Below are 19,196 nucleotides of genomic sequence, written 5' to 3' on the forward strand. Positions count from 1 at the left end.
CTAGGAATAAAATTTATTAAGAAAACAACATGATTTACAACAAATTTCCAAGAATTAGGAGGAAGATTTGCTTGAAAAAGTAAGGCCCTGGTTACATTTAGTATGTGCTGATGTTTACGTTCCACAATGCCATTTTGTTGAGGTGTTTCAACACAAGATGTTTGATGTATAATTCCCTTTGAAGAATAAAAATTTGACATAGCAAACTCAACATCATTGTCAGTACGAATCGTTTTGATATTAGTTTTGAAATGATTTTGAACAAAAATAGTAAAGTTAATGATGTGCGAACGCACTTCAGATTTATTATGCAGCAAAATAACTCAAGTATAGCGTGAGTAATCATCAACAATAGTTAAGAAATAACGAAAACCTTGCATAGAAATTATGGAATAGGTTTCCCAAATATCAAAGTGTACAAGATCAAAAATAGCAGAGGTAGCAGTATTACTTAAAGTGAAAGGAAGTTTTCTCTGTTTTGCACGACTACAAGTGTCACATACATGATGAGTATCAACAATAATAAAATGGCATTGTTTGCGTAAGACATGTAATCTTTCATGTGAAGGGTGTCCCAGTCTATAGTGCCACGATGTTTTGTCCGTGATATTACAATTAATAAGAGGAGAAAAATTATGTGGTTTAGAGCAGCTAGAAGCAAGCAAGGTAGTGATAGGGTACAAACCAGTAGTGACTTTAACTGTACCAATCCTCTCTTGGGTGAGATTGTCCTGTATAATGCAGTGAGTTAAAGTGAAAGTTAAAGTGCATTTAAGTTGGTGTGTGAGTTTAGAAATATATATTAAGTTTAATTGGAAATGAGGCACATATAACACATTAGACAAATAAAACTTGGCAGAAAAATGTACTAAACCAGAATATGTGACATAAACAGTTTGACCATTTGGGAGACTAATTAAGACAGGTTTGATTTTAGTGCAAGTAGTAAAAGCGCTTAAATTGTGGCAAACATGATCCGTGGCACCAGAATCAACAAGCCACGATTCTTTTATAGCAGATAGTGAAGGGAGAAACTTACCCGTTGAAGATTGCTCGATATTGGTGATTGTATCCGCATAAAAGGTGCTGACTTGATTAATTTGAGCGTGAGGGGCAAGATCCTCAAGGTTTTGCTGACGCAAAATGTTGGTCAGGAATTGACACTGTTGTGATGTAAGTTGAATCACCTTTACATCTTGTTCTTTAGAAAAAGACTCATAAGAAGGGTTAGTAGTAAACATATTGGCTTCGGATGTCCTATTGGTGAATTCGTAGCCAGAAGGGAACCCATGCTTTCTATAACAGGTGTCGACAGTGTGGTCGAGACGATTACAAAAAGTGCAGACTTTTCTAGTAGAAGAAAACTTTAAGGTTTTAACATCACCAGAAAGAAAACCTACTTTACGAAAATAAACAACTTCAGTATGACCGTATTTACCACAAAAATTGCATGTAGTAGTTGATGACTTTTTACGGCAAGTGCACCGCGTTTGTCAGAAGTAATAATTGTCCCTAAGGACGGATATCGATCCCACAAGGAACAATAAATTATCAAGTACAATATTCGCTAAATATAACAACATAACAATAAAAAGAGTTTATAAGTGATTGTGTTGGCACTGATAAATAAGAAAACAAACAAAGAATTAGTTGCTTCAATTGGAAAAATAGGGATTAAGTTTCATCTCTCTCACTCTCATGTATTTTGATTAGCATGTTAATATTGAGTTCTTTGATTGAAATTAATGCCCGTAGAAAATTCATTTATATCAATCTCTCGCATATAAAATCCTTAAGAATGTTTCCTAAATATCGATCTCTCGCATATTTATAAAAACAACTTAGAATCACACTTAGACGTTAATGACAATTAACATTTCAAGTCTATCTCTAGCACTCAAATATGCTAAGAATTGATGTTTAGGTCCAAACCCTAAAAATACCTCTCGGTCAGATTTAAGATTCTCAATTTGTCACGGAAAATTAAAAGTAAAACAACAATACCAATAATCAATCAAGAACTGAATATTAATATATAAGATATCACCTCAATACATAAGAGTTTGAGCAGATTACTCCCAATCCCAAATGGTAGAATTAGCTACGCTAGCACCTTCCATTCTTCCAATTGGTTACAATTCACTCTATGGTGTTTTCCTCTCAATCTGGCACACTAGGGTTGAGCCTCTAGCCCTCTATTTGTCCTAGTTTTCTAGGGTTAGGTTGCTTCCTGTGTCGCGCTAATGGGCTAAATGATAAAACATAAAAAAATGTCCAATCTTTCTTTGCATCTTTTTCCATTCTGGGACCTTCAGGCTTTATCTTTTTAGCTCAAATTATTCTCCTTTATTCCAAATCTTCAATCTTCCCTAGAAATATGCAATTAACACCAAATTTGGGGATAAAATGCTTTTATTCAAATAAAACTCATAAAAATGTAAAAAGGTATAAATTCATAAATTATGGATTATTTTATATGTAAATTAGCAATAAATCTTCATAAGTGCCTATATTTTAATATGAAATATTACTGAAATTAGGCACTTATCAGTAATGCGACTACTGTTAAGACTATGAAGACTAGGGGCAGAAACAACAGTGGATAATTGTCTCTCTTGTTGGACAACCAAGGAATTTTTTTTGGATATGGCAGGAATGGGATCCATGAGCAAAACACGAGAACAAATATTTCTATACTGATAATTTAATCCTCTTAAAAATTGCATAGCACGATCCTCACACTTTCTTTGATTTATAATAGAAAAATCAGAACAAGAAAATTTTACTGGGCATGTGCACACAGGATTAGGTCTAAAATTCTCTAATTCGTCCCAAATAACACGCAATTTTGTAAAATATTCTCTAACGGACATATCCCCTGGTTTAAAGAAATACTCTCAAATTGCAAATTAGAAATGCGAGATAAATCCCCTTGTGAATATCTAACTTTTAAATCATTACAGATGTCAAAGGCTATGTCCATCCAAACAAGGCTTTGCCTAATAAGGATTGAAACAGAGTGTACTAACCAAGAGACAACCATGTTGTTACAGCGTGACCAAGACGAGAAAGTGGGATCATCCCTTTGTGGGCACAGGTGTGAGCCAAGTATGAATTCCACTTTGTTCTTGGCACTAAAAGCAGTGATGAAGGACCGACTCCATGAATGGTAGTTTGTTGAATCAAAAACAGACGACACCAACGAGGTTGTGAGATTTTCGCTTGGGTGTAGGTATAGGAAGTTGTTTATTGATTGTTCCAAAAGGGGCGACGGTGTAGGGTTTCCATTTGAAGAGGAAACCGGTGGGGGGTTTTCATCAGCCATCGCCTACAAGACTTTAAAGAAAGAGAGAAAAAAAATAGAAAAAAATAAAAAACCAAGAACAACAAATAGGGAAATAAAGACCAGAGAGAAGCGCAACAGAGCTCTTCATTCGAAGAGCTCTGATACCATATTACCGTTAATGAAGATGAATATTCCTTGCCTGATGTGGTGCTTTAATAGAGCGCACATAATCGCACGTAATTGCAATAAAGAAAGGAAGGTTATGATGAACCTTAATTGCAGAGAAAACAAAGATGCAAAGAAACTTTTATTCACTTGTATATTAGAGAGTAAAATACATGATGTATATATAAGAAAACGACTAAGACCTAACTGAAACAGAAAAGGTAAGTTGGCCTAAACAAACAAAGCCCAATAATTTAAAATAGAAAAACTAAATATGTTAACACAAAGTGCCATAATTATATACATCCTTATATACATTAACATAACAAATAAATGAGATATAAAATTAAAATACTTACTCAATATATGGCTGAACTTCCTCACAATTAAGCAAGACATGCAAATCCACAATAGCTAATTATTTCTCATTCAAATAATGACTCTTACAAGTTCCTGCTAGATGACCAACTTTAGTTATCATTGATTGGACATGTGACTCAAAATAATATGAACAGAAATGAGAAGTCTCAAAGCTTAAGTATGTCTCACAAATAGATCCCTCTATATGGGATTTGTTTTTAACCATTCGTTTCAACCTATTCAAGTACCTATACAAAATCATAATGTTAACTACTAAACTCATAAATAACATATAAATTTGTGTACATTAAATGAAATAAACAATTACCTCTCAAATGGATACATCTATCGGTATTGAACAAGACTTCCCACTCTAGCTTCATAAGGTAGATGAATAGCCAGATGCTCCATGGAATTGAAAATTCAGGAGGAAATATTTGTTCGAACATACATGTGGTAATGATGATTTTTTTTTCATTAATAACAAATCATCCACTCTCAAAATTGTTGAGCACAAGTCCTTGAAAAACTTACTTAATTAAGCTATAAGATTCCACAACTGATGGGGAAGTGCACGAAAAATAATAGGTAATAGCATTTTCATTAACATGTGACAATCATGACTTTTTATTCCAAAATAATTCCTCTTATTTAGGTTTACACATCTATGCAAATTTGAGGCATACCCATCTGACATTTTCAACTCACTGATCCATTTGTAAATTGTTCGTATGAGGGTTGAGGCCTAGAGAACTATTGTGAGGATCCCTTATATCTCCTTCTATTGGTTGGTCGTATTGTCCTTCAACTTCTTACCTTGCAAACTCCTCGCTTTTCCTTCCTAGCCTCGGCTCTCGGTCTTCTCGCAATCCAGACTTGGAGGGTACCCGTAGAAGACACTCCGACGCTCAAGTCAGCAAAGACGTTCAATACTCGATTCTCATAGCATTGTATATGATGACGTACCTGATTCTTGGAATATGTGTTATTTATATTATATTTGGTGGGTTTTCCTTATTGGGCCAGATTAAGGAGTTGGATCGGGTTTAGGGCTACATTACCTAGTTTCTAATCACGGATTAACTTCGCTGACCTTGATTGAGTGTAAATGGACTTGTGTTTTTGGTCGGTCCTATGGATGTGGGCCTTTACTTCGGTCGGCCTAGTGATGGAGATCAAGACATGACATCAGTCGTACGACCCTCACCAATACATAAACAATACTTTTTGTTCATTGGACAAAATAAACTTTGTTTTAGGCTTTAAGACTTTTCCACTAGGTTGAAATTGTAGTTCTAGTTCTCTTCACTTACAATACTTCTTCAAGTTAATTCTCGCCTTAACATTATTTTTGGTCTTATTTTTTATATCCATCACTATGTTTAAGACATTAACAAACACATTTTTCTCTACATGCATTACATCAAGATTATGTCTTATCAAATTGGTTTTCTAATAAGGAAACTCCCAAAAGATACTTTGTTTTGTCCAATTATGAGACTCACCATGTTCATCACATATACAAGGACTAACTTCAGTTATTTTTGGGGGGAAAAATTTGTTGCCACATTCATTCACAGTCAAAAAGTGTGGAGGTTGAGACTTTTCAATTCGATTTTTATAAAATGCATCAGTGTTTCTTCTAAATGAATAGTCCATAGGCCAAAATTGACAACGGAAATCAAAGTAAGAAATTTCCCTACCTCTCTTCAATCTAAAAGCCTTTGACTAGTTCATACATAGTGGACATGCTAATCTCCCTAATGTACTCCAACTCGACAACATTCCATATGCGGAAAAATCATTAATAGTCCACATTAATGTAGCTCTCATCATAATTTTTTTTTGAAATATCATATGTCAACACTCCAATCCATAATTGTTTTAACTCATCAATGGTTGCAAATACACATCAAGTTTACCTTTTGGACTATGTGGCCCCAAGATAATTAATGTCAAAAACATAAAAGGAGTAGTCATGCATAATTTTGGAGGAAGATTGTAAGGAGTGATAATTACCGGCCAACAAAAATAAGGTGGAGTTGAATTATTAAAAGGTGAAAAACCATCAAAACATAGGTAACCTTACATTTCTTGGTTCAACTACAAATTCAAGATACATTTTATCAAAATATTTCCAAGCTTCACCGTCAGATGGATGACACAACACTTCAGGTTTTCGTCTATTTTCACGATGTCACTTTATATGTGGAGCAGAACTCATGGAGGCATATAATCTCTTAAGCCTAGGAATGAGAGTTAAATAATGCATTCTTTTAAGAGGAACCTCTTTATATTTATCTCTACCAACACCTCGTATCTAAAAACGTGGTTTGTGACAAAATTTGCATTCTTTTAACTTCATTTCTTCATCAATGTAAAATAACATGTCACCATAAACATAATAATCAATTTCTTTACCGTTAAACCAAGTTTTGAGACTAATTTTTTGGGATGTTACAATAGTGTAGTAAAATGATAAGATTTTTAAGTCAATGCAATTGATAAATATTTAATTATTTTGTATATATTTAATCAAATATAACTTTTATTAATATAATGACATTTTAGTATCTTTTAAATCTTTTAATTAACATATATATATATATATATATATATTTTGTCAATAATGTCAAGCATAAATTATTTTTTATTTATTTTTTTACTTTTTTTTCCTTCTTAATTTAAACAATATATATTTTTTGGTTCTATTTTTCTTTCATTCTTTTTCATTCACTAATTTTCCACCTCCTAATTAAAACGATTTTTTGATATATTTTTTGCATTTTAATTTTCATGATTTTATTTATTTTAAATCTTATATCAACACAATAATAGTTTCTAAATAAAATAAGAAATATAAGTTTTACCTAATAAAGAAACACCAAGCATATGATGGTGTATTTTAAAGCTAAGAAAAATATGTGTCATTTAAATAAACATAGAAAAGGTAAGGACACTTTTTTTCTTTACTTTAAACAAATTTTACATATTTTTATCAAATTATTTATAAAAATTAAAATTGTACTTAATTAAATAATTTAATCAAACCTTTATTTATCACACTGCATTAAAATTATTCATACACATTATTTTGTAGATTCAAGCAATAACTCAGCCTACTACCAAGCACCCTACTATCAAACAATAGTTATAACAAAAAAAAAAAGAATTATTATTAGACAAATGTGCAAAACAAATTCATATATCCTATATAAATTACATAAATTCAAATTAATTTACTGTTCCAAACCCTTATTGAGATTGAATAGAAGCAAACCCAGTTGGCGAGAGTGAGCGAAGAGATGCACTGAAATTGAGTGCGTCAACCGTGTTTCTGTGTTGGTGGTTTCATTATGGCTCCTAGAATCCTTCTATGCGGCGACGTTTTAGGTCGCCTCAACCAACTCTTTAAGCGCGTCTCTTCGGTGAGTCTCACCCTCTCTTTTGTTGCTTCTAATCTATGGTTTGTTTCTATCGTTACTCACTCGGAACATTGTTTTCATGTTGTTGTTGCAGGTGACCAAATCTGCAGGTCCATTCGACGCGCTCTTATGCGTGGGCCAGTTCTTCCCGGACTCACCGGACCAATTGGAAGAGTTCACGGCGTACATTGAAGGTGGATCACAGATTCCGCTTCCGACTTACTTCGTCGGCGATTACGGCGTCGCCGCCCCTAAATTTCTCTTGCAAGCTTCCAAGGACTCCGCCAACCGCGGTTTCATGATGGACGGCTTCAAGGTTTGCCGCAACTTGTATTGGTTGAAAGGCGGTGGCAAATTCCCCCTCTTCGGTACCAACTTTTTTCTTTTGCTTTGTCAATTTGATTGGGACCTGCGAATTCGGTGTCTTAAATGTTGCAGTTGTATGTAGGGTTATCCGTGGCCTATTTATCTGGTAGGAAGTCATCCAGTGTTCAACAGTTTGGAACTTACACTGAAGATGATGTTGATGCTTTGCGAGCTATTGCAGAGGAACCTGAAATAATTGATCTGTTCTTGACATATCCTTCAATTGGTGTGCATTATCTCATTTAGAGACACAGTTAGTTAGTTACATGTTTGTTACTTCTCACATTGCATTTAATATAAGCTAAGAGGATTCGCTGTGTTCTTCCTTGATTCATTATTACTAACGAATGGCCAAGTGGCGTCACCAACGGTGCAGCTGCTTCGGACATTCCTGCTGGAGTGTCTGATGCTGTAGGCAGTGATTCAACCATATCGGAGTTAGTACAGGAGATCAAACCACGGTAATTGTTATTTGTTTTCTGTGCAAACTACCTAAATGGTCAACAGCCTAGGCATTTTATATTTAACAAATGGGATTGCATGCTTAATCCTAATTTCACAATATTTGCTTGGAATTGGATTGTGCAAATGGGAGTTGACAGGATAAGGTCTCTGGTTTCTTGTTCAATTGAGTGACTTTTGTGTTCTACCACTTTTATTGTACTTATTGTGGGACATAAAACTTAATATTGTATTTGCAATCCTTGTCATTGGGAGTAACAATCTCACAAGTGGTAAAACGACAATGGGATTTGGTTGGACTGACTGATATCCAAGAGAAGGATTAATTGAAATTTTAAGATTAGGAGGGGAAATTGGTAAGATCAGGATTTGTGTCGAGTTTTTGGGAGGAATTTGGTAGGACGGTTATGCCTTTTGTAGTCTCTCTTGTGGCCTTTGTAGGCCTGATTCTGATCGTTGCAGTTATTTTCTCATTGTTATTTTTGGGGTTAGTTATCACATTGCAGGCACGAAAGGTATATACTATGCCCGTGAACCATATACCAATGTTGATGCTGTGCATATCACCCGTTTCATAGGGCTTGCGTCTGTTGGAAATAGAGATAAACAGGTTTTTCTTCTTGTCTTTATTGTTCTTCTTTCTTTATTGTGTTTATTATTTTTTTAACTGAAAATTTCGAATTAGTAGATACTTTAACGTTTTTATATGGTAATAGTAAGGGTGACAATTGCATTCAGTTATTCATCAGCCGCCCAATTCATTTTTGCATAAATCTATCAAATCCTCCCTATATGAGTAAGTATAATGAAGTGGACAGATTAGATCAACAATTACTATCGAATGGTTCATAAACCATGAATCATATGTGTCTGTGTGTAGGGATCAAATGGTACAATACCAGTATTAGTTACATCAACTATGGTACCTTCCATAACTCTTTATCAAAATCAACATGTTGAATTATAATTACCTTGATTGTGTGTCAAATTTTAAAAAAAATGAACAACAATAAGATGCTATCAAATAGTTCATATTTGTATATATTTCAAACCATCCAACATTGATTTTTGAGAAAAAAAATTATAATTAAAAGATACTGAAGGTGTTATAGTCGATGTGGTGTAGTGTCATTTGATCTCTCTCAACACACACATATAAACACATTCCAGAGAGGAGGATAGGGTAGTCGAGGACATAATTAAATAAAGAATTATAATTTCAGACATAGTTACTGATGCCAGATAATGGTGTGTACCAGATGGTCCCAAAAACTATAGAGCAGTGCATAGTGTGATGAATGCTATTTTTTAATTTTTTTATACTTTTTATTTAATTCATTCCAAATAACATAAATGCTGTAAAAAGTTAAAACAACTCCAAAATTGAAAACGTCATATAATTAACAATAGCAGTTTTAAGTCTTAGATCTTAAGCAAATATACAAGTAAATAGTAGCAAAGCTAACCAAGCTACCAAAGCTATAGAGAAGAAAGGAGCGAATGGTATTGCATCTTTGGGAGGGATTTGGCTTCTCTAAATTGAGCATGAGGGAAGTAAGTCATGTCACTCATTGATGAGAAATCAATAATTGATATTCTAATCCAACTTCTCCCTGAATTTTTATGCATTTGCACATAATATTGACGATTGATTTTTTTATTGATGATTAAGACTGCTTACTTTACCTTCTAAAATGAGTTGCTCACTTTAGAGGGTGCAGATTCCTCTGACAAATAGATGACAAAATACCTTCCTAGACTTAAACTAGAGGGACACTAAACAGAGAACATAGACTAATGGAACAAGGAGAACAGGAAAAAAAAACTCAGTAGAAAGACAAAAAAATTGAATGAGAACGAAGAAAGTAAAAAAAAAATTGGTAGGTTGGTTTCCGGAGAGTCAGCAGAGGTTCACACAATGGTCACCGGAGGGTCACATGGTTGCACAGTTGTTGCAAAGTAGGAGAGCAGAGGTTCACACAATGGTCACCGGAGGGTCACATGGTTGCACAGTAGTAGGAGACTTGACAAGTGAAACATGATTGTTGTGAAATATGAGCAGCCAAAGGGTTTTCGAGAAGGTAAAACCGTTCCACCAAATCCCAAAATTAGCTTCATAAAAGGCCTTTCTACTGTTATATTGGGGGTCAATGCCATTCTCAGGATTTTGGACAGCATCAGGATAGTAGTACTCGAGTAAAATGCTTCTTGCAACCGCTACAGTGAAGTGTGAAGCTGTGGCAATGCATATAGTGGCCATGGGCAGCTATGCACTGCTATGCTGCTGTAGCGTGCTATTTATAACTCTGATTTCAGATAGTACTTTATTTTTCTTATCAACAAAATTAACATACTGTTTTTTGCTCTCTAAAAGTATAATAGCTTTTCAGTGCTGACATTTTATTTGCTTCTGCACTCCAGAAATTTATTCATGCAATCTCCCCAACACCTGCTTCCACCATGTCTTCAACTGAGATTGCCACGAAAACCACAACTACCACCTTATCACCGTACACATTTGTGGAGAAAATAACTGCTCCAATGGATTCCACAAAGAGATCCAATGATTCTGTCTCTGATTCTCAATATTGGAGATATGATGTTTCTCAAAAGCGACAAAAATATGAAACTGGACAAACTGATAAGATGTGTTTCAAATTTGTTTCGTCTGGATCTTGTCCACATGGAGAGAAGTGCCATTTTCGACATGATATAGATGCAAGGGAGCAGTGTAGGAGAGGTGTTTGCTTTGATTTTTTGAACAAGGGAAAATGTGAAAGGGGCCCAGATTGCAATTTTAAGCACAACTTGCTGGATGAAGGTGATAGACATCCTTCAAGGAGGCCTGGATCTGGCAGGTTTGTCTTTGGACTTACTATCAATGTGCCTTCTGTTATTTAGTAATACTTTATTTGTAAGTTTTCGTATCAAATTATTATGTTAATACTAATATTAATGCAATAAAAAGTTGATTTTGTCACTCAGTCAGTCCTCATATTTGTTTATTTGATTCTTCGTTGTTCCCTCTAACTTTTAGGCATTTAGTCATTGACAAATCTATCCTGAAATATGACTGCAGATCAAAAGAATGTTGGTTTTGCTTGTCAAGCCCAAATGTGGAGACACATTTAATAGTAAGCATTGGGGAAATTTATTACTTGGCACTGGCTAAAGGTCCACTTGTTGAAGACCACGCATTGATACTACCAGTTGAGCATATGCCTAGTACCTTATCTATGTCTTCTGAATCTGAAATTGAGCTCTCTAGGTTTCAGAGCAGTCTCAAGAGTTACTGCAGGAGCCAAGAGAAGGAAGTGATATTTTTTGAGTGGGCCTCCATCCGTGGCACTCATGCCAATCTTCAGGTAGAAGTTTCTGTTGTTAATAGTTAATGATCTAGTTTGCTTTTACCTCTTCCGCTCCTTACTTGGCTGCCCACTTTCCCTTTTTATAATTTGCTTAATTTCACGTTGGATGTCCAATATCTTCTTCATTTTGCTGGTTAGCTATTTTCAGCTCTATCAATAGTAGTTTGTTTACGAAGTTTCTTTGTTTTTTCTTCCTTGATGATTTCCATTTTTATTTGATTGACTGTTTTAGATTTTCTCTTTCATTGAATATGTACCCTTTTGATGTAGGCCATTCCCATTCCATCTTCGAAAGCAGTTATGGTTGAAAATGTTTTCAATTTAGCTGCACAAAAGTTGGGATTTGAATTTGTGGCCAAGACATGTAAGTATTCTTCTTCTTCTTCTTCTTCAGATTATGCTTCATATTTCATTGCTTACGTGATCTGAGTCAGACCTGGATCCATTAAGTTCTTAACTCTTTTTTTGCATTTAACTTCCTTGTTTTTCCTTGGCTCTATATACCAATTATCAGGCACAGGTACTGATTACCTGACTTGAAAAAATTGACTTTATTTATTCTGAAAATGCTTTACATTTGTTATTTATTAATTTGGGTGGGTAGGTGTTTTTGATCTTCTGATGGAAAGAAGTTTTTGAAAATGCAAACTGAAAAAATTGACTTCAGTTTATTTATTATGAAAATGCTCTACATTTGTTACCTATTTTTTGGACGGGTGTGTGGGAGGGTGTTTTTGATCTTCTGCTTATGTTCTTTATTGCAACACAGTTGATAGCATTTCTGATGGAAGGAAGTTTTTGAAGACGCAAATTCATGGGGGTTCAAGCTTGTTCTATGCTCAAGTCCCAGGAGGCACAATTCTGCTGCATCATGTTGAAGAGAACGAGAAATTTCCTGCCCAATTTGGCCGTGAGGTAGCCTCTAATATTGATGCACCGAATAAATAAATCATATCAATATATTTCTTAAAATTTTCTTTTCGGAATGAGGTAATCAATGGTAGCATGCTTTTGTTAAGATTGCAACTCTTTGTATTTATCAGTATGAGTTAATACTTGTAAACGTGACTCAGGTTATGGCCGGGTTGCTCAATATGGCAGATAATGCAGATTGGAGGAATCACAAACATAGCAAAGATGAGGAAATGAAAATTGTTGAAAATTTCAAGAGCCGATTTCAAGAATATGATCCAAACTGTTAATTGTTCATGCATTGAATTCTGAATTTACTCTAAAGTCATCGTGGTTATGGTGATTCCCTGTTCATCTTTCAGTTATGTGTCATAATTGATTCAGTGCTCAATGCCAAACTGAAAGGTGCCTACTTGTTTAATTTTGCAATCATCGACCTGTTTACTTGTTTATTGAAACCAACTACTCTTATAGTTGTTCGTTTTTACCAATGAATTGGTGCTTAGAAGATTTGTTGGTCCTGCTGGATTTTAACTGGTAACCTTTTTTTGTCGTCAGCTTCTGTGGTAAGCTTCACTTTCCTTTCCTAAACTTGCATTGTTATTTTTTTTGGATGTTATATGCACATTACATATACACGTCTCAACCTTATTATTCTATATTTTCAGGCAAAGAATCATCGAACTGAGATTGGTGTTCTATAGCTCCAGCTATTTGTGCGAAACAGTCACCAAGCGGAGCAGCAGCTACTGCATTGAAGTTATGAAACAGGCTGGTTTTTCACCTCTACGTAATTGACAGAGTATTCGTATTTGTTTCGAGAGGCAGGGAGATAGATAGCGTGAGAGGAGATTCGCCTCAACTTTCAGCTAGTCAATAGTAAGTATCTTTTTATTTAATGTAGGGATTTTACCAGATTTGTATAATCTTTATATTTTCTCAAAGCTCGGTTCCACCTTTTTATAATTCAATTAAACTTAATATATATATATATATATATATATATATATATATATATATATAGTGATACTAATGTTAAGTTTAAAAGAATTGCTGTACATAAGGTATCCAAAATACTCACTTCCATATCATCTCAAAATTAACCTGAGACGTAAAAGTATACTGTTCTTTAAAAATGAGAATAACCCAGAAGTTTCGAAGAAAAGTTGATGGTAAAATTCTGTGTATAGACCTTTCTCAAATCACTATTTATAATAAAATACGGTTTTTAAAACTGAGGTATAAGATGAGTTTGAGTTAAACCAAATATGTTTTGATAACCACTAAACAATTTAATTAATAAAATAAAGAAATTTAATCAATACAAATATAAAAAAAGATGTAACAACTAAAATCTTTAATTCTTGGTAATTAGTTAATGAAATTTTACAAAATGAAAATCCGATGAAGTACTTTATATATATTTTTTTATTTTATACTAATGAATATATATAACGATTGGTTTTCCATTTAAGTTGTATATAATAGGATTTTAATTAACATTAAATTTTCATTTTGTTAAAGTGATAATGGATGTTTGAGGAATCGTACGATCCCGGTTGCCAATAATTTGTAATTTCATTCTCAAAATTTTGCATGCTACATTATCCGTGAAGGGAAGATTTCAATGTTAATTTGAGGTGGAATAGGAATTGGTTCAGCCTGCGCAAGCTTGAGTTTTATATGGTCAGATAAGTCCGCTTTATAAGATAACTACATTTTTTCTACCACGAGTTTGGTCCGCTAACTTTAAGGATAAACGAAAGTCTAGATCAAAATGCAAAAAAGATTGGCAAATCTGAAATTTTAAAACTACATTTTGAAAAAGTAAATTCGAAATAGATTATTGTATTATGTAAATGAAATTCAGGAATAGAATTCTAAAATTAAAATCCCAAAAAAGTAATTCTGACATTTTTTTTTTAAAAGAAGTCCAAAAACTTACACTGAAAAAGGATTTTTGGAATTAAGTGAAGTATTTTAAAAATCTAAATCTGGAAACTTGTTCGAAAAAGGGAACTTCCAAAGTATTTTTATCTCTATTCCTTTTATTTAATAAAAGAATATTTTTGTCATTTTAATAAAAATCGGGTGGAGATTTAAATTGAACAAGTACAGGAATTAATTGCCAAAAGATTTGTTTTAAGAAGAGAAATCCGTTAAATTAGTTTTTTTTTCTTTTTATCAGAATCTTAATGTCATAACAATTTAAACAATTCAAATACACACAACCGAATATTGGAGTTTTAATGTCTCTTAAAAATAGACATGAAATGAGTTAAATAATGTTTTTTATAAATATTACAAAGTTGTGGAATGTTTACAAAATTTGAGCTGAAAATTGAAAACATATATTAACCGGTCATTGTTTTTCCTCAATAACTTGATTATTAAATTTAAAAATAAGAAATAAAGTAAGATTAAAAATAACAAACTTTTATTTATCGAAAGAGTCTTAGCTAAAATATGTTGACCAATTTTGTAAAAAATTATTCAAGTTGAACAGAAAAATATATATGTTTCTTTTTGTGGAACGTTGTTAGATAATAAATATAACCTTATATAAATATTTGAGAATTTCAGTAGCTACTACTATTCTATTAATTACAAATTATATATTAGATGTAATTATAATTATTTATTTTTATCTATTACTTTTATTTTTTATGTGATGAGTACTCAATCATTTGAATAGGTGTATAACATTTATTTAATTAATAGAATATTATTTCTTTTTTATTATCTCTTTCTCCAAATAAGATATATAAAATTAATAATTTTCAATTTTTTTTTAACGGGTGGAGATGAATTCTGGTGTGAAAATAACTTTTATAAGTATAATTAATTAAAAATAATAAAACAACTTTAATACATTTTTCTTATTGTGATTTTCATACACCTTAGTTTGTCATTTAGTTATTTGAGATAAAAAAAATATTTCCAATAATTAATAAAGATAAAATTAAACAACAAACAAATGAGTAATTTATAAACTTGGTTATTTTCTTAAATTTAATTGAAATAGCTTATACAAATAAGTTAGAATTTATTTACCTAAATTGGTGTATCAAACAAGTCAGTGAAGTGATTTAAATTTTTCCGATTAATCCATGCTTATCAACACTTTTGATCAGGTCAACTTCAAATTAAAATTTTCCATCAAGCTCTCATTATTATTATTATTATTATTATTATCAGATACCTTTCTTAAATGGCGTGCGTGTCTGACATTCGTATAATATTTGTAAGACACATATTGGTGATATGTTCAATTTAAAAATATTTGTTGAATTTCTATCAATTCTTTCTAACACAATTTTAAAAAAGAAAAATACATTAATTTTTTAAAAATTCAAATTTATATATAAATTTTTATTATAATTATAAAAATAAGGAACAAATTCTTTTGTCATGAGAAACATTTTTGTTAAAAAAAAAACTAAAACATACTTTTGCACATAAATTTTTATTGTTAATTTATATAATTCATAATTATATAATATATAGATCTGTGTTTCCGTGTCCGTTTCCATGTTATATAAGTGTCTGTGTCAGTGTGTTACATAGATTACCGCAGTTCGTTACAATTAAGTCTTTCAACATGTATCAGTGAGTAAAAAAATTAAAATATTTAAATTAATTTTGAACTCAACTTCTGAAAGGTGGTGGTAAGATTAAATAAAATTGTTTACAAAATATAAAATAAAATAAAATATATTTTTAAAATAAATAAGTTTTCTTTTTTGTTTATAGGAGGCAGAACCTCAAATTGAAAATAAGGTTCTATTCTATGTGAATTACTAGATAATTTGCAAACCTCAGATTGGGGTGGGAACAGAAGCAGTCATTGGGTCAATTTGTAACCCAATATTGGAGTTTGGGCCATAGAGAATCGAAATGCTAAGTTGGGCTTGCTGGAAATGTAAGGTGAGGTGACTACCGCTGACGCTGAAATATAGAGTAGAGTCAGCAAGAGAGAAGGGCTATGTACTCTGCATCTGCACTTCGGAACGTCAAGATCCACTGCTGTAATCTCTGCATTCTCTGATGGTAATTCAATTCCCTTTTCCTTTTCTCCTCTCAGATTCAATTTCAATTTCAATTTCGATTTCGATTTCCTCATATTGTGTTTTTAATTTCTCTGAAAGGCTCCAAAACCGATTACGAGTCCTGTGCCCGATGCGTGGTACCCCACACTCTCCGTCTTTACCCTCGCCATCGGCCTCGTCTTAACCGCCTCTTTCTTCATGTGAGTTCGTGTCGATCTACCTTTTCGATTTCGATTCCCATGTTTCAATTTGCTTGCAACTTATGAAAGGGTTTCGGTGGATTTATGAATCTTTGGAATTCCACTCAACTGTAAAACCGCTGGATTTCATTAATCTGAGTTTTTTGGTAAATGTTATCGTTTTGTTGCTACCTTGGTCTGCGTAAGTGATAGCTAGTACGGAGTCAACAGAGGGCAAGTTTTCTGAGATGAAAAGCACGAAATTCAGAATTGGAGTCTCACACCGGTCATTTGGGTTATAAGGTTTAATGGTTATGTTAGCATTGGTTAGTAAGGTGAAACCACCAATTCTAATTGTAAAACAATACCAAAAATACTTAAGCATGTTTTGTAGTTTTTGTGACTGATGGAATGTATATTTCTCTTGCTTGGAAGTACGGAATTAGGAACAATCTTAAGTCAATTGGCTTCTTGGGTGAGAGATTTTGTACACGAGTAAAATTAACTTAGGATTTAATTTGTTAAATTTAGACTAACAAAGGAGCTTGCAGAAATACAATCTTCTATGCAGGTATCCTGCTCGATGCTGTTATGATTATATCTAATTGTTATTTTTTTATATCTAATTTAATGGAAAAATATCTTCGACTTTATGATTTTTAGGTGAGTTTAACATTGGCCCATTTTGCCCATTCGTGTCCTAACCAGCTAACTGAGCTTGATGCGCAAGGAAGTATAGACACTTCTGAATAGTAGTTGAGTCAGTGTCATTCCTGGGTTAGACATATTGTTGGAAATCTGCCTTACTTGTGGTTAGCCCTAATTCACCTTAGTTGTAGACTCATTTAGGATTGATTTAATTGCAACCTCAAAGGTGGTGGTTTAGTTCCAGATCAAATATCGATATGGTTAAAATAGAATTAGAACCTTATTTTATAAGCTGATTTTATGAAATTAAGTTAGACTTAAATCTACATTTTAAGATATTTATAGTTTCCATGTTAAAATGGCTGGATTTATCATCCTCAATCTGTGTCTGACTTCGTATTATCTTGTGCAAAAAATGTGATTGGTGTTAGACGGAAGAACTTTTGTAGTTGGCACATGCTTATAAATGTGAAATCTAACCTCAGAGCTGAATGATATTATTATTGTGGCCAATTAGTAATGAGTTATTTATAGGTGTGTCCGGCTTGGACTTTATTGTGTATTTTGTGGTATTAACTATGTTTTTAATCTTAAAAGCATTAGGAATTTCCCCTTCTCCTGTTAGATCAAGTTTCATGAACTATGAATCTTCGTACCACCCTAACTGCCATCATGGTATCTATATTCTTCTTTAATCATAAAATAAATGGATGATTATTTGCAGTTATGAAGCAACCTCTTCTAGGAAAACTCGTTCACTTGTTCAGGAGCTGACAACTGGAGCAGTTGCATCAATCTTCTTGGTATGTATTTTTTGTTCAATCACTTTTTGCCTTGAAACTGGTATGATATAGTAAACTTATGCTTATATATCTATTTTTTTTGGCAGGGTTTTGGTTCCTTGTTCCTCTTAATTGCTTCTGGGGTTTATGTCTAATTAAACATTGAATTGGATGAAAATTTTGCGGAGCAAATATCTATCAATGACATGTTAGTTATGTGTAATGTTCAAGAAGATTATGATATATGAGGATAGTTTGTAAACATGAAGCTGAGTTAAATTTCCATATGCTGAATGCAGATGCACATCATGGTTGATAGTATAAACAGCCTTATTTTCTCTGAATGGATGGATTAGTTGGTTTTGAGTGTGCATATAGGCTATGGGCGAAAAGTGCAAGTGGTTAATCAATTTTGTTCCTGTACATTTGAATAATTTTTTTAAGAGGTAATACATTTTTATAAAGAATTTAAATATTTTAAAAGAAATTAAAATTTTACATATGAAAGTAATCAGTTAAAATTAGAAATTTTCAAATTTCATAAATAGGTAAGAATTTGAACTTTATATTTTTAAATTCATGCTCTTTTCCTCCTATTCTCTCTCTAATTCCATTCTGGTAGACTATTTGTAAGTTTAATTAAGATCAAAACATTATTGGCTTAGTCGAGGATTGAGTGTCATAATTTTATATTTATTTTGATAAAAAATGAAAGTTTCTTGTAGACTGTTAATTGTTTTTTTTTTTAAAACGTTATCAAAAGTTATTTTCTAATTAAGGTTTGTTATGGTTTTCTTGATCAATATTAAAGGAAAAATATGTTCTTTGATTAATATTGAACAAACCATTTTTTTTTCATTTTATGTTGGATGTTATTTTAAATTGATATCTGATGGATTTTTTTTCAACCTTTTTTAATTAGAGTTATTTTCTAGATTGTGTCGGGATTATTTTTCTATCAATGTTACTAAAGATTTTTCTAGCTAATGTGAGTAGAATTACTTTTAAGTTGATGTTGATTAAAGTTTTTTTTATTGATGTTAATGAATTACTTTTTAGTATTTCTATAGTTAATAATAATAAGTTATGATAGAAACAATATAGTTTTTAAGTTTTAAAAGAGTTTAACATATTAGTTCAAGATTACAAGAATTGAAAACATGAGTGAAATAAAAAAGCAAAATCCAAGTTGAA

General features: G+C 32.5%; 2 protein-coding genes across 5 annotated transcripts; both read left to right on the forward strand.

The window, feature by feature from the left end:
* Positions 1–7,041: 7,041 nt before the first annotated feature.
* LOC137807229 (zinc finger CCCH domain-containing protein 64) lies at positions 7,042–13,310 on the forward strand. Of its 4 annotated transcripts, none has more exons than XM_068607738.1 (12): positions 7,042–7,239; positions 7,331–7,604; positions 7,685–7,812; positions 7,942–8,063; positions 8,557–8,674; positions 10,486–10,922; positions 11,144–11,429; positions 11,703–11,796; positions 12,202–12,347; positions 12,506–12,749; positions 12,819–12,910; positions 13,013–13,310. In XM_068607738.1, exons 1-10 carry the CDS (start codon positions 7,168–7,170, stop codon positions 12,632–12,634), a joined length of 1,806 nt encoding a protein of 601 aa, XP_068463839.1. In that variant the 5' UTR covers positions 7,042–7,167; the 3' UTR covers positions 12,635–12,749; positions 12,819–12,910; positions 13,013–13,310. The 4 variants fall into 4 exon arrangements, with proteins under 4 accessions (XP_068463839.1, XP_068463838.1, XP_068463840.1 ...); XM_068607737.1 differs by having other exon boundaries at positions 12,851–12,910; XM_068607739.1 differs by having other exon boundaries at positions 12,854–12,910.
* Positions 13,311–16,123: 2,813 nt separating this feature from the next.
* On the forward strand, positions 16,124–18,327 carry LOC137807230 (uncharacterized). The gene is made up of 4 exons (XM_068607740.1): positions 16,124–16,394; positions 16,493–16,593; positions 17,945–18,023; positions 18,110–18,327. Exons 1-4 carry the CDS (start codon positions 16,392–16,394, stop codon positions 18,155–18,157), a joined length of 231 nt encoding a protein of 76 aa, XP_068463841.1. The 5' UTR covers positions 16,124–16,391; the 3' UTR covers positions 18,158–18,327.
* The last annotated feature ends 869 nt before the right edge of the window (positions 18,328–19,196 follow it).

The sequence above is a fragment of the Phaseolus vulgaris genome, chromosome 3 (assembly GCF_000499845.2).
Source record: "Phaseolus vulgaris cultivar G19833 chromosome 3, P. vulgaris v2.0, whole genome shotgun sequence".
In the NCBI taxonomy this organism is placed as follows: Eukaryota; Viridiplantae; Streptophyta; class Magnoliopsida; order Fabales; family Fabaceae; genus Phaseolus; species Phaseolus vulgaris.

What these genes read in the sequence shown, in the direction of transcription:
- LOC137807229 (XM_068607735.1), top strand. Translation starts at nt 7,168, where the DNA reads ATGGCTCCTAGAATCCTTCTATGCGGCGACGTTTTAGGTCGCCTCAAC. An exon ending in TGGCAAATTCCCCCTCTTCG is followed by an intron (nt 7,605 to 7,684) that starts GTACCAACTTTT and finishes AGTTGTATGTAG; the next exon opens with GGTTATCCGTGGCCTATTTA. An exon ending in TTGGAAATAGAGATAAACAG is followed by an intron (nt 8,675 to 10,485) that starts GTTTTTCTTCTT and finishes TCTGCACTCCAG; the next exon opens with AAATTTATTCATGCAATCTC.
- LOC137807230 (XM_068607740.1), top strand. An exon ending in TTAACCGCCTCTTTCTTCAT is followed by an intron (nt 16,594 to 17,944) that starts GTGAGTTCGTGT and finishes GATTATTTGCAG; the next exon opens with TTATGAAGCAACCTCTTCTA. An exon ending in CAGTTGCATCAATCTTCTTG is followed by an intron (nt 18,024 to 18,109) that starts GTATGTATTTTT and finishes TTTTTTTGGCAG; the next exon opens with GGTTTTGGTTCCTTGTTCCT.